This window comes from Talpa europaea (genome assembly GCF_964194135.1).
Source record: "Talpa europaea genome assembly, chromosome: 5".
Classification (NCBI taxonomy): domain Eukaryota; kingdom Metazoa; phylum Chordata; class Mammalia; order Eulipotyphla; family Talpidae; genus Talpa; species Talpa europaea.
The window spans coordinates 50531909-50547951 of NC_140071.1; the positions used below are offsets into that span (position 1 = coordinate 50531909).

At 37.5% G+C, this 16043-nt stretch overlaps 1 protein-coding gene across 1 annotated transcript in view; it reads right to left on the reverse strand.

The window, feature by feature from the left end:
- Nucleotides 1-16043, reverse strand: part of FCHO2 (FCH and mu domain containing endocytic adaptor 2) — a gene marked incomplete at both ends in the record, with an annotated part of 107976 nt that overhangs the window by 15827 nt on the left and 76106 nt on the right. Inside the window, 5 exons of the mRNA XM_084232941.1 lie at nt 1902-1983; nt 4318-4447; nt 8517-8620; nt 10920-11011; nt 13041-13080. Coding sequence (XP_084089067.1) covers nt 1902-1983; nt 4318-4447; nt 8517-8620; nt 10920-11011; nt 13041-13080 — 448 coding nt within the window. The remainder of the gene's footprint in view (nt 1-1901; nt 1984-4317; nt 4448-8516; nt 8621-10919; nt 11012-13040; nt 13081-16043) is intronic.

Below are 16043 nucleotides of genomic sequence, written 5' to 3' on the forward strand. Positions count from 1 at the left end.
CTGTAAATACACAAATCAGTTGAATCAACTTTTATACAAATTGTTCTAAACTAGAAGGTCATTAGACATTCAGGGCTCATTTTCAGAGAAAATATGAAAGACAGAGTAATCTTTTTATTAAAAAATAATATTCTCGGGGCCTCCCTGGTGGCGCAAGGGGTTAACTCTCAGCACTATGAAGCTATCTATCAGCAGCCACTGCAGCACATTCAATCCCTGCCCAGGGAGCTAACCCACATGGCACAGCAGACCTCTCCTGTCTTCGTCCACTGGTCCCCTCAGCAGTGTATTTCGGTCAATTCACCTATCCTGCTCCTCACTCTGTCTCTGGTGAATCCCCCTCACCCCCACCTCTGGCCTACACCCCAGCTCTTGTATGAATAAATAAATCTTTTTAAAAAATTATTCTCAAATATGAAATTAGTCTCTCCCCTTAGATTTTTAACCTACAAAAATGGATTATTTACCTATAGTCATGGATAACAATGTCTGCTGCTTCTTGGGCATTAAAAAGAAACCTACAAAATTATTTTAATTGAAAACTACCCAATTTGAGCACATAAATGAGAATTTTTTTTTTAAGATTTATTCATTTATTTATACAAGACCCGGGGTACAGGCCAGATGCGCGGGAGGGTGAGAGGATTCACCAGAGACAGAGGACAGAGCAGGGAACAGAACAGGCAGACTGATGAAACACACTGCTGAGGGGAGCAGCGGGCGCAACAGGAGAGGTCTGCCGCGCCATGTGGGACCCTCGCCGGTTGGCCGGGATCGAACCGGCGCTGCAGAGGCTGCGGACAGCTTCACAGCACTGTGCTCAACCACCTGCGCCACCAGGGGAGGCCCATAAATGAGAATTCTTGAAATAGTTTTCCTGTAAACAGTTTATGCTCATTATCGAAATATGGCAAGTGGAGAAAAGTAGTGAAAAATTCTCAAAATCCAGTTAACATTTTGGCATACTTCCTCTTGTGTTATCTATTTCATTTCCTTTTAAGATCATATTGCACATGCATACTTTAAAGAAATGTTTGCCAAAGGAAATAGATACATAGGTCCCCTAAAGGTCTATACTGTTATTCAGAATAACTTATTTATGCCTAAAAGAACTGGGGTGTAGGCCAGAGGCGCAGGGGGTGAGAGGATTCACCAGAGTGGGGAGCAGAACAGGAGGATCTACTGAAATATACTGCTGAGGGGAGCAGCGGGGGAGACAGAAGAGGTCTGCTGAGCCATGTGGGCTAACTCCCTGGCCTGGAATTGAAACCATGCTGCACTGGCTGGCGATAGCTTGACAGCATTTAGACTTTAACCCATGCGCCACCAGAGAGGTCCAGAATAATTTTTTACAAATAAATCCCCTTGTATTCTTTGTAAGATACACAGATTCTGATTTTGGTTTAAATGATTTTGTTACAAAAATGCAGAGAGCTTATGAAGCTAAGGTATTTTCAGGTAAGTAAGGGGTACCTTCCTATAACAGTGACTGTTACTCAGTGGATTCCTTTCAGCTCAAGAAAAAACAGACACTCACTCCCAATGCTTTCCTACTTGTCTGACTGGAACTTAGGTTCACCATAGATATGATTTGTGCATAACTTTTTTAACATTCATTCTGCTTTTCTAATCACTTCTCTGATTCTGATAGCATTAAGATTTATTCTATTTAAAAATGTTGAAAAGAGCAGAGAGATGGATACTAAAAAATACTGTATATTTTTATAAGTGGGGATTGGATATCAAAAGAGTCTATATAGCAACTGGACATAATTAGTACAAAATTGAGATAGTTAAACCTTAGGAGTTATTCTTGATTTCTGAGACACCATACATTGCTGGAAAAAAAGAAAAATTAGATAAAAGTATTTTAGATACACTTTAGGCTCATTAGTCAACACAGATTTGCTGTTGATACGATACCTTGTGAAGTCTCACAGTGCTTTTCAATTTCAGAGAGTGTCCCAATCAAATTATCATCTTCTATCATATTTAAATAAAACAAAATATTGCAGGAAAATATTTTCAAGAAACAAGAAGAATCAAAAAATTTAAATCTAAAAAGAACTGAATAAGCATCATAATAGAGAACCTTCTTTAAATCTACCTAAAAAGTTAATTGTAGAAAATTTGTACACATCCTGCCTGCCTGTATCACTGTCACCTCCTTGTGGTTCTTCTAGTGCCAGCACTGGCTTACGCTAAACACAAGTATGTTCCAACTCAATCAAAATTAAAGTTCCCATCACAAACAGAAAACCTTCCAAATAATCTAGATAATGGAAAAGAACTCAAGTTTACTTTGGTTACCCAAACCACCTGCCTGATTTCTAATAGGATTCATCTATGTTGTTATGCCTAAAATGCTGTGCAGGAACAAAATTTAAAAAGCATACATACAAAGAAAAAGAATAAAGTATGCATTGCAGCAACAAAAAGAAGATTGTTAGGTATATTCTGTTTACATAGTTAAAATATGGGGAAGAACATAGGTCCATAAAAGTATATAAAATGACATATGCGCATTTAGAAATCAACTTATTTTTTATGTCATTTCTACAATGTCTGCACATACACAACTGCACCATTCCTATGTGAGCTTTACCAGTTAAATCAGCCTATTTTGGGGCTATGATTCCCAAACTTTTGAATCATCTCGAAGGCCTTTTCAAAGACTGCTAGTGCCTACCCCAGAGCTTCTAATTTTCAAGGTCTGCATTTCCTATAAGTTCCCAAGTGATGCAGATGGGTACTACAAGGTCAAGTACCACAATTTGAACACTGCTAAATTATGTTCAGTGAAAATCAGTGATTTGCATTATCAGCGATAAACCCATTACTACTTAAAAGCCTCAACAATGGGGACTGTTGTAATTTTGATGGGAAGCTGCTGCTCCTGAAATACAACTTTTTAAAGTGACTTTGTGCCGTTTATTACTAACAATGAGTGAGTAAGAAAAGTAGTAAGAGTTTGTAAGAAAAGTTGGGTAAAGACAGTAACAGGCTGGGGCCTCCGTGGTGACGCAGTGTTTGAGCACTGGGTTGTGAAACTGCCTGCAGCGCTGATTCAATCCCCGGCCGCAGGGCGAGGGTCCCACATAGCGTGCAGACCTCTCCTGCCACCCGCTGCTCCCCTCAGTAGTGTACTTCATCTGTCTGCCTGTTCTGCTCCTGTTCTGCTCTGGCTCTGGTGAATTCTCTCACCCTCCCGCGCTTCTGACTGTACCCAGTGCTTGTATAAATAAATAAAATCTTAAAAAATAAAAAAAAGATAACAGGCTGGGCCTCCCCTGGTAGCGCAGCAGTTGAATGCTCGGCTGTGAGGCTGCCCGCAGCCTCTGCAGCGCTGGTTCATTCCCCGGCCACCAGCGAGGGTCCCACAAAAAAAAAAAAAAGATAATCACAGGCAGCTTTCCTGCCCACCTGTGACTATACAGGTGCCTCTCTTCTCTTTCTTTTTCCTAATAAACCTGTCCTTTAAAAAAAAAAGATAATGACAAAAATCTCAGGCAAAATCTAGATGTAATAAAAATTCCAGGTTTGTCCAGTGAGGTTCAGATGACACTTAGACTTATATAGCTAGTCTCTAATAACTGCTTTTAAATCTTTGATTAAATTCTTTTTTATTTATTTATTTATTTATTTATTTATTTTATTTATTTATTTATACATGCACTGGGTACAGTCAGAAGCGCGGGAGGGTGAGAGAATTCACCAGAGCCAGAGCAGGGAGCAGAGCAGGCAGAAGGACCGAAGTACACTGCTGAGGGGAGCAGCGGGCGGCAGGAGAGGTCTGCGCGCCATGTGGGACCCTCCTCCGGTGGCCGGGGAGCAGCTGGGGATCGAACCGGCGCTGCAGAGGCTGCGGGCAGCTTCGCAACCCAGTGCTCAACCGCTGCGCCACCACGGAGGCCCTGATTAAATTCTTATAAAAAAATTTTGTAGCAAGCACAAAATCCCTTTCATTGACTCAATTGTTTATAAACACAATTTTCCTTAGGAATGCAAGTTAGTGGGCAGTAGAAAGAGCTATATTGTAGTTTGCCTTCAAATACATATTGGTCAATCGTTTATGAATTTAATGCATTTATAACAATGCTAACTAGAGTTAAAATTATACTATTCAGATAATATAAACTGAGAAGTAGAAAACTGTAGGTAGTCTGACAATGTCAAAGTGTGTTTCCAGAAAAACCAAAATTTCAAATGTTAAATTCTTTACTGGGCCATTAATGAAAGAAAGACAAAGAGGAAACCAAATTACCTGATAATACAATGGATGTTAATTTTCACATGTAATCAGTGATAATCACTTACCGACTGTTGGGGTATTGGCAGCACTTAGTGAAGCAGAAGATGAAATAGAGGAAGAACTTTCTGCCCGGGCTAAAGGAGCAGCAGGAGGTGGACTGGTACTGGAAGTTACAGGTGGACTGAATGGCCTGGGCTTAAAAACAAAAAGTTATCCATCAAAATACTAAAACAGTTTCTCTGTTAAAAGAACAGATTTTCATATATCAGAGAGGTTTAATTTTAATATGCAACCAAAATATTGTGTGTGTTTCTTACAACTCAGAATTACAAATGTCACAGTCAAATCATTGAGAAAATACTAAAAGCTGAAAAAGCTACTGGTAAGTAATGCTGTCAAAATAATCTTTATTCATGAAAATTTTTCTGTACTTTAAAAAGTATGTCTAACAAGGATTCTCAAAAGTTAATCATTACATAATTTGATGGTTTTTCATATATACTACCAAACTGCTTCCCAAAAGGTTAATCGGTTTTACCCTAGTGCCTATAAATATAATATTTCTCTATACTCTTGCCAGCAAGAGTACAGGCCAGAGGCACGGGAGGGTGAGAAAATTCACCAGAGACAGAGCAGGGAGCAGAACAAGCAGAAGGATCGAAATACACTGCTGAGGGCAACAGTGAGCGAGACAGGAGAGGTCTGCCGTGCCATGTGGAAATCTCCCTGGCGGGCAGGGACCGAACCGGCACTGCTGAGGCTGTGGACAGCTTCGCAGCCCTGAGCTCAACCTGCTGCGCCACCAGGGAGGCCCAAAGTAATTATTTTAAATGCTAATAATTTAATAGGTATAAAAGGGAAAATACAAATGTTATTTTTAAGTTGTATTAGCTTTGTCTGAATAGCTTTATTTGCTGCAAATATTTTCTCCCTAAATATTGCTTGCCCTTTACTTTCAGTGTCCTCATTTTCTTTTATATTCCTTGTAATGCTTCCTCACTAAGAAAATTCATCCCATAAAGAGGTTTGAGAAACCTTAATTCTACTTACTGTCTTCTCGCTTTTATAAACGTAAAAACAAATATGAAAAACAGAACTTTACTTATCAAGGTAAAAGATAATGGTTTTTTCCCCTTCCAAATTCCCAATTGTTCTAATAATACTTGAGCAACACTGCCTGAGGTTTAACTTTTTTAATTTAGCTAAATATACCTTATTTTAAAAATCATCTTTTCCTTCTTATAGAAAGAAGCATTAAGCACAATCAGTATTTAGTGACTGCTATGTGTCAGGCCAAGGGTTAGCTACTATATGCAAAGCACAGAACAACAACAACAAAAAATCACTGTTCTTTGTTCTGGACTGAGCGACATGAAAAACAAAAGGCAAAAACAAGACCCTACAATCAGTCATAAACAAAAATTAGTCAATAATTCATTGCATGAAGTTAACATATATATACACTTTTACAATTAGTAATACCTCCCCCCACTTAACTAAACATTTTAGTTCTACAGACTGACTGAAGATTCACTATAGACACTAGAGACACCAGTCTGAAAAAATACAGCAAGGTGTAAAAATGCAGCTGTGCGTGTATAAAGATGGAGATGATGCAGGACATGAGGCCCAACAAATACTGAATTCAACAGATGATCTGAAATTTACAAGCTTGAAAAAAGCCTTGAGATCAAATATCATGGACATATTTCTCCTATGGCAAATGTGCTCACGACCAATACAAGATGGTTGGATTTTTTTTTTTTTTTTTTAGAATTTACAATTTAAACTTTGCATTTTACAGGTTTTTTTAGGAAAAGGCAAAAACAACTTATTTAAAGCAACATTGTCCAGAATAATAGCCACTAAAATTTGAAATGTGGCTAGTTCAAATTTGAGATAAGCTGTAAGTGCAAATACACCAGTAGATTTTTAAAACAGCATACAAAAAGAATGAAGACTTGACTGCATGTTAAAACGTTTCCATATGCTAAATAAAGTAATTTCAATTTTTACTTAATGTGGTTAATATAGCTATAGATGTCTGCACTATATTTCTTTGTTTCCATTGGATAGCACTGCCTAAAAACAGGGGTTCTCATTCTTGAGCATCAGAATTACCAGGAGGATTTTTTAAAACATTTGCTGGGCCCCTCTCCAAAATTTTCAATTTGTTAGGAATGGAACTAGGGAAGTTGCATTTCTACCAAGGACCCAGGTGATGCTAATGCTCCTGGTCTGGGGACCACACATAGAGAACCACTGTTCTTGAACAATGAGAGATCTCCTGTAAGTGGGGAGGGTGTGGTTGTAGACCCTTAAGTCTCTAGTGAAAGGTATGAGTCCTCTCTCCAGCAAAATGTACATTAAAGTATACAAAGAAATTAAGTGGAAATTAAATGCTGACAATGGTATAGAGGATAAAATAATTATGCTCTGAAGTTTCTTCAAGTTGTGCTCCCTGAAGCCCTCAGAGTGTGATTTCATAGAAGTTCTCAATGCTAGGGCAAGGAATAAAGGATGATATAAGGATTGAACTACAAAAGACATTAAGATGTTTTTAACTGAATACATAAGATATCACCTTTTATTTGAAAAGATACACATACCATTTGTTATAAGTGTTTTAAATGTTACATTACTATTGAAATCTTAACAATATTTATCGATACACCATTTTACCCATAAGGAAACAGACTCTAGATAAATAAGTTGACTAATGTTGTTTAGGTAATTGGTGGCTAAGTAGCTTGTGCTTTTAACAACTACATGTTTACTTCCTCTCCATAAAGTCTTACACATTTAACAAAAGAATGTGTAAGAAAATGCTAACAGCAGTTACCAGTGGGTAGTGAAAGACAGAAGGAATTTTAATTTTGTTTTTTCTCAAGTTGTACTGATAGGTATTGCTTATGTAATCAGAAAAACCAGCGTTATTATTTAAGTAATAGAAAAATTACTACAGCTTTATAGCTATCACCTTACCAGCTTCTATCTAGTCTTTCATGTCATTCCTACTATGTCTATTCATGGACATAGGGGGTAAAAGAAAAATACCGCCATTTCAATACCTGGTGCTGCTTTTTCATTTATTAAAGTAACACTTCCTAACTATATACACCATGTGACAAGCATTATACAAAGTATTCAGGTACTACTGCCAAGCATTAAGGATACAAAGCTATCTATGGTACAGTCCAGTAAGGAAAACACACACAAAGAAAGTATGTACACGTATATGATCCTTTAGAAAGCATATCTTATGAAAGGATGTAATGTACTAAGAGAAACATGAGTAAATTGTATGGGTTAAGAGAATGACTAAATACACTGGATTGTATAAGGAGTAATGATAAAAGAGGACTTTTTAGCTGGAACTTAAAGTAAGAGGTCAGTTTTCTCATAGAAGACTGAAGGACACTGCAAAGGGGGCACAATTAGATATGGGTACTTTTCTAAAAGAGTATGATGTGCTTGCAAACAGTGGAAAGTTCTAAGTGGCTGGAACCCAAGTTGCAAAGAGGAGAAAGTTGGGTAGTTAGTCTGGGAAGGCAGGTTACTGAGGCAATTCTATGAAAAGTATTGTATAGTCAGCTAAAACAGTCAACCATATGGATTATTTAGAACCACTGGAGATGTATATCAGGGGGAAAAAAGAAGATTAAGCGTGACTGTAGAAAGTGATTCTGGCAATTAGTGTAATAAGATGAAGCAAATCAGAACACACAGAAGGCAAGAAGACTCATTGGGAGGGCCTTATTCTCAACAGAACCCGTAAATTTTTTTCATTGTCTAATAACTTCTGAAGACCAAATTTTTGTCAGTAATTAATGTATTTTCATAAGCCAATTAAATGATGTAAACTCCAGTTTCCTTATGTATAAAATAAAGCGGGTTGGACTAGATGCCTTCGAGGATGCTCCTGTTAGTATACTTCCAAATTCCAAGAACAGTATCATTTCTTCCTCAATATTTGACTTTGAAAGAAAATTATTTCTTAAATGGGAGACAATGGGTACAGGATGATGTTTTTGTAATATGCCAACTTTCTTAAGAAATTTCTCTCCTAACAATGCCTTGCTTCACATATATGCTCCCTGAGGCAATATGCTGGAGTGAAAGAAATGTTGGCCAGGTAAACGTTTCTGTATTTTGAAGAATCAAGTAGAAATTTTGAAGCATTTAACTGTAAAGAGCATATAGAAAAATATCATTTGCATTTTAAATCAAAACAGTTTAATTAAAAAAAAAAACGAGTACATACTATTTCATTAATTCCACTGAGTTTGCCTGAAGCAAGCTTTGGTCTGGAAGCAGGCCTTGGAGGTGGGACAATGGTACCTACCGAAAGAGGAGTTGTGGGCCTGGCTGGTCAGGGGAAAAGAAAATTTGAAAAAAATGATTAGTATATAACATTCTTATATAAAGACATTCTATATACAGGTACTGTTAGGATTCAAACTCATTTCTCAGGAGTTTTTTTTAAAAATATGTAACTATAGATATTTGTTGAAATACTAAAAATCTATCAAATACACTTTTTTGGAAGCTACCAACAACAATTTAACTTTTTTTTTTTTGGTCGGACCCTCGCCAGCGGCCTGGTGAATGAACTGGCGCTGCAGAAGCTACGGGCAGCCTCGCAGCCCAGCGCTCAACCGCTGCACCACCAAGGGAGGACCACAATTAAAACTTTTCATTGAAACTGACATGTGTGATATAGATTATGTTCCTGCCTCAATTATTTACACATATAAAAATTAAATCTGACAAATTAGCTGGTGAAAATAAACAATTTAAGATCTAAGGTCCTGTAACATATCTGAAGAGTGTGATCCTCTACTTCTAAATCTTTTACAGTGCTGAAACCATAGACACTTCAGTTAAAAAAGAGATAAGGCCTTCAGTTTATTACCAACACATTTACTTTACAGACAATAATGTAAGACCTGAAGCAACACCAATAACAAACTTTAAGGTAAATGTTTTATTTAAACTTGTAATTTGACTTTAAAGTTGAGCCACACTAACTTTTTTGTGATAAATATTAAAAAATTCTTTAGTAATATATGTTACAAATTCCCCAAATGACCAAACATTAAAATTAGTGTCAATAATATCTTAAATTTTCCTAATCCTATATAGTTAGTATTCAATACTTGTCAATACTATGCTAATTTGACAATTCTATAGATCAGAAGTACTAACCTTAGTGTTGCCAATTAAAATTAACACTCATGGTACAAATTAATGAATAAAGTTCAAGGGTACATCATCAAAAGTCCCAAATGTATTAGTGTAACTAAAACAAGAGTGAAAATGGGGCCTCCCCGGTGGCGCAGCAGTTGAGCGCTGGGTTGCAAAGCTGCCCGGTTCGATCCCCGGCTGCTCCCCAGCCACCGGAGGAGGGTCCCACATGGCGCGCAGACCTCTCCTGCCGCCCGCTGCTCCCCTCAGCAGTGTACTTTGGTCCTTCTGCCTGCTCTGCTCCCCGCTCTGGCTCTGGTGAATTCTCTCACCCTCCCGCGCTTCTGATTGTACCCAGTGCTTGTATAAATAAATAAATAAATCTTAAAAAAAAAAAAAAAAAAAAAAACTCATGCAGCAGTTAGTATGGTGAAATTAAACAGAATAGGCATAGCTCTTAAGAGTAACATAGCTGGAACTCAATCAATTCTTTGCTCATCATTCCAGCACTCCTTAGTCCCAAATACTAAACTGTATTTCTAAAATCCCAAAGGAAATTAAAGATCAACTTAAATTTTATTCTCTTGCTTTTAACTAGATAATAAAAACAGTGGTTTTTATTAAGCATGCATTTTTGATGTCTGCTTTGAGTGTTAGCTAATGGGATTTTGTTATTTTTTTTTTAAGATTTATTTATTATTTATTATTTATTGTATTATTCATACAAGCACTGGGTACAGTCAGAAGTGCAGGAGGGTGAGAGAATTCACCAGACCAAGAGCGGGGAGCAGAGCAGGCAGAAGGACCGAAGTACACTGCTGAGGGGAGCAGCGGGCGGCAGGAGAGGTCTGCGCGCCATGTGGGATCCTCCTCCGGTGGCCGGGGAGCAGCTGGAGATCGATCCAGCGCTGCAGAGGCTGCGGGCAGCTTTGCAACCCAGTGCTCAACCGCTGCGCCACTGGGGAGGCCCTGGGATTTTTTATTTTAAAGAAAAGAGAAACTCAACATATTCTTGCTAAAAACTAAAGAGCAGTTCTTGCTACACTAGTAAATGTTAAAGCTTTTCTGGAAAGCAGTTTGGTGGTAAGTATCAATGGCCATATTGTGTCATAAATCTTGCAATGTTCATAACACTAGAAATATTCAGGATGTAACCTGAATATCCATCAAGAAAGGACTGACTACATTAATGTACAGATATGCTGCTGAATTATTATTTTGGCACTGACATGAGTATCATATGACTGGATATAAATATTTAAATGGAAAAAAGTTGGTATTTTATTTGTATTCAGAATTTTTAAGCTAAAAGTTAATAAAACTAGTATAAAATCACTTTTATCAGGCAATATGAACAGAGGACAAGTGAAAAAAAAAAACTGATCAGTAAGTTCAACACATGAGTGGTGAATAAGTTGATTAGAAAACAGGCACTAAAGCATTCCTGAGTTAAAAAGAAAATATATGTGTATATATTTACCTGATGATGATGAAGTTAGTGAAGTTGAAGATGATGAATCAAGAGATGGTCCAAACAGGGGGTCCCAAGCAAGTAAATCACTGGTCCCTTTCCTACCATAACATTTTAAAAATAAGAATTTTAACAAAGAAACACTTGATTATTATAAAATCTAGTCACGTATTTTTATTTCATAGAATTCTAAGAGTCCAATGTATTTGATTTATTTCACAATGATATATGTGAAGAAACTTAATTAACAGACTTAATAAGCCAATAATTGATAACTTCTATAAACAGAACCGATGGTAACATTATGTCAAACTGGTAGGGAAGAGCACAGACTAATTTCCACTGATTGCACCTTGTTATACACTGAAACATAGGAGCTGTCAGAATAGAAATAACGATTAAGCTTTACAAATGACGAAAAGCCACAAAGAGTGTCTAAATGAGTTGCCAAAGGACATACAGCCACTTAATTCCACAACAGTGGCAGGTCGGCTGAACCACACCTAGCACTTGGTCAGAAAATTTAAGTGATATGAAATCAAGTGTAAATTTTACACGATCATACTTATTTTCTCAGATGAAAAAGGGTAAGGAAAAAATATTTCTTGGGCACAGAATGGTGGCTTAAAACCCAATGACTTGATAGACTTCAAAGATCTTATTACTGCAGTAGATCATGCAGAGGCAGAATTTCCCCCTGGGCAATACACTGCCTGGGTCCCTAAGGCAGTGTAGTGAAATGTTGGGGACATACCTACCTTTTTAGGAGAGGTAAACAAAAGTATGGATAAGTGTGTGGATAAGATCAAGAGCATCAACATTCTAGTTTCAAAAAACTTGAACATGCTGCAAAAACAAAGACTGTCCTCCAGTGACCTCTCAGAATCATGTGGCAGGTGACTCTTAGGCTTCAACTCCTAGTTCTTTGATATAATAAATGTCTACATGAATGTTCTTCTTTTTCATTTTAATCATATCCTCTAAAAAAAGGCCTAAGCTGTAGGATCCTGAAACACCTGATTTTTGCCACCACTTGTTTCTAGCTTTTGTGAGATATGATTGACAAAAATTGCCTGGGGTTAAAAAAAGAGATTAATTCCCATAAAACAATATTTAAATATATCAAACAGCCAGTATGTTTTAAAAATAGCAGGCCCACTAGGTTAATCTATATCTAGTATCTCAACATGCATCTAGAAGCATTGCACTACACTTTGTATGATAGTCTAGAATCACAATTACATAAATATTTCCTAAAAACAATGTTTTAAAACTACTCAGGTTATTTTTAAGACGGATAAACAAATACCACTACTGTGCCCACTTAGTATCTAGTTTCAAAGGTATCAAATAATTTTAAACTGTATTTAATTAAGACTACTTTTACTCATGCAAAAATATTTAACTGAAAGAATCTTTATTGATAAAAAGGTAGAGAAGGACACATGAAAATGTCTCCTTTCTCATTTCAAGTAAGACACTCATTCTGAAGCTCACAAATGTACAGTTTATAAGATCACAACCAAAAGCAAAGGAAAAAAGTTAGAAAAATTTCATGAGACTGGTTGAAATACAAACATGTATAAACCATGTACTATCATTTTATTAGACGCACCAAGGCCAAATACAGCTGAATGGGTTTTTTTAAAAAAAATCATAAAGAAAACACCTTAAAGCAACTGAAAAAACTTCACATACTGTCACAGCTCAGAAAACAGGATAATTAACACTACTGGAATTGAAACTGCAGCGATAAAAACAATGTTGAAAAAAAGGATACTTAAACTTTAAATGCAGTGGGAAGACTAGGTGGAGGACAGGAATTTTATGGTAGTGAAACTATTCTGTAAACCATAAAGGTGGATATATGTCATTATCCTGTTTGTGAAAATTCACAGAATATACAACACCAAGAGTGAACCTTAATATGAACTATGGCTTTAGGTGATAATAATGTGTCAGTGTAGGTTCATCAATTGTAATAAATGTGCTTTGGTTGGCGGGGGATTCTGACAGTAGGGGAGTACGTGCAGGCAAGACTACATGCAAGAATCTCTGTAATGCTTGATTTTACCATGAACCTAAAAGTGACCTAAAAACATATATTTTCATTTAAAACATGGAACTTACTCATTGGATGAAGCAGATCTTGATTTTGTTAGCTCTTCACCTAGTTAAAAAATTGAAATGTTATGGAAAAAATTTGTAATTTGAGTAATATATACAATTTTAAAATAATATATTCTAAACAATTACGAAGAAAAGGAAAAAAGTAGTAAGTTTTCTACCTTGCTTAACAATATTACAATACTAAATATTTCTTTCTCCTAATATCTCTGGTAAGAAATGATATGAATTGGGGCCTCCCTGGTGGTGCAAGGGGTTAAAGCACAGCACTGTGAAGCTATCCACAGCCTCCGCAGCACCAGTTTGCTGCCAGGCCAGGGAGCTACCCACATGGCGTGGCAGAGCTCTCCTGTCTCGCCCACTGCTCCCTTCAGCAGTGTCTCAGTCAGTCTGCCTGTTCTGTTCCCCACTCTGTCTCTGGTGAATCCTCTCACCCCCCACATCTCTGGCCTGTACCCAGTTCTTGTATGCATAAATAAATCTTTTAAAAAAAATCCTGAGTCAACTAAAATGATACTCACTAATATAAAATTGCCGCTGTCCAGAAAAGGGAAAATATGGGCTGCAACTTTAAAAATTAGAACAATTGTTTAAACACGTATTACTCAAGAATGTTAAGTTTTCAAGTTCTAAGAATAATATTACTTATGGCCAAAAGTGGTTACTAACTCTTGAAGGACAACTTTGAAAAAATCAAAAATTTTACAACCTAGCACAATAGTCCCTTTCTTTATAAGATAATCTGTTCTGCTATCTTTTGCAACATGAGTCATTTCATAAACAACTGGTATTCTAGGGAACAGCATCACTAATACAAAAGTCACATTGGTTCATAAGAAATATTCCATGCATCTATTAATGAAAATTACTTTTGTTGCGGTGACACTGGTTTAGGTAATAGGTTCACATACTCCTTGGATATATATATGTCACACACACCACTGGTCCCCCTCCTTCTTCCCTGCCAGTAACCTCAACTACTGTAGTCATTAGGATTTGTGTTGTCTTTTCTTGCTTTATATTGCACATATAAGTGAAATCACCTACTATAACCTTTTGGCTTATTTCACTTAGTACAAGCTGTTTATGGTGCAGCTGGCGACATTCCCCAGCTGTGATGCAAACCCATTTTTTGGGCAGAACAATTATCTTGGGCCCCCTGCCATCGCCCCCATAGGCTTATGGGGGTAAGGGTAAGAGAAACCTTAAGAAAATGTGTGCTGTGAGAGAGACAGAGACACACACTCACTCTCTTTCTCTCTCTCTCAACACATTCACTCACTCAAACATACACACTCAAACACCTTGGAGGGAGCAGCGGGCAGAGGCTGGCCCGCTACACCCTCTGTGGGTTAGCTCCATGGCCAGGGATCGAACTCAGGCGGTGGTGGTGATAGCACTGACGCTTAACCCCCTAGGCCACCGGGGAAGCCGCAAACTGCAGAGGCAGGAATACCTATCCAGGCACTGGAGCTAGAACCTGATGCAAATAAGGATCACCAGGTCTAAAGAGCCTTTCCACGACCAGCTGCACCTAATCAGCTAAATATACTAAGGAAAGCATTTCACTAACCCTTACATTCTAAATAACCTGAAAGTTAGAAGTCACAAACAGGGGTGCATAACACTTTTAATTACTCAACGTATGCTTAGCTTGGAAAATGCAACTGCTAGTCCTACAAATTCCTTTTAAATGAATCTGAGATGCTGCTTTAAAGTACCATAACATTCTTTGCATGTGTACAAAAATGAGTAAGGGTGTAGAGAGCAAAGGGAAGATGCCCCCCATGAACTATGGTGAAGTAGTGATGCCTGGAGGTAGATGTCGAGTGGTAACACACATTTGAGGAGGTGTGAATCTATAACCCTAAAACATATACAATGTAACCTAAGGATACCTCAAGAAAAAATTTAATATAAAACACACACACCCCTATTCATTTCACTTGCTGTGCTGAGAGCAATAATCTTTGGTCTCTAACCTAAGAATCTTCTATTTTCTGAATAATGGGTAATCTAATCCTACACTTGGCAGCACTTAAGGTATAACTGAACAGTGTTCCAAACATTGCACCTTTCTTCAAAAAGTAGGTTACTCCCTAGTTAGAAAAAATCCTTTCATTTGTCCTTAAATACCACCTAGTACAACAGAAAACAATACGTGTTCAATCTTCCTTATAAACCTGACATTTATTCTATTACTACCAAGAACTTCTAAATTTATTCTTTCCTGAAGCAAAATTGCTTTACAGTATGAAAAGCTTTTTTAAAAAGTGAAAAAAAATCTTGCAAATCTTTTTAATACCAAAAGAGTTAACTTAAAAATTAAGTATTTCTGGGGCCTTCAGGGTGGCGCAAGGGTTTAGACGCAACCTATGAAGCTGGCCGCAGTTACTGCAGCCCGAGTTCGATCCCCAGCCAGGGAGCTACCCACATGGCACAGCAGACCTCTCCAGACTTGCCTGCTGCTCCCCTCAGCAGTGCATTTCAGTCAATCTGCCTGTTCTGTTTCCCACTCTGCCTCTGGTGAATCCTCTCACCCCCTACAACTTGGGCCTGTACCCCAGTTCTTGTATGTATAAATAAATCAATTAAATATTTCTGCAAAGAAAGTTTGTTCAATAAATGGTGCTGGGAAAACTGGGCTGCTACATGCAAAAGAATGAAGCTAGACTACTACCTCACCCCATGCACAAAAACCAACTCAAAATGGATTGAAAAACTAGGCAATAAAACCTGAAACTATAAAATATATAGAAAAAAATATAGGAGAAACACTCCATGACATATACCTCAGTAACATCTTCAAAGACACATCACCCAAAGCAAAGACAGTGAAGACAAAGATAAACAGCTGGGACTACATCAAATTAAAGAGCTTCTGTACATAAAGGGACAATAACCAAGACAAACAGACACTCTACTGACTGGATGAAAATTTTTGTGCACAATACTACTGATAAGGGACTGATCACAAAGATCTACAAAGAGCTGAGCTGAACTCAA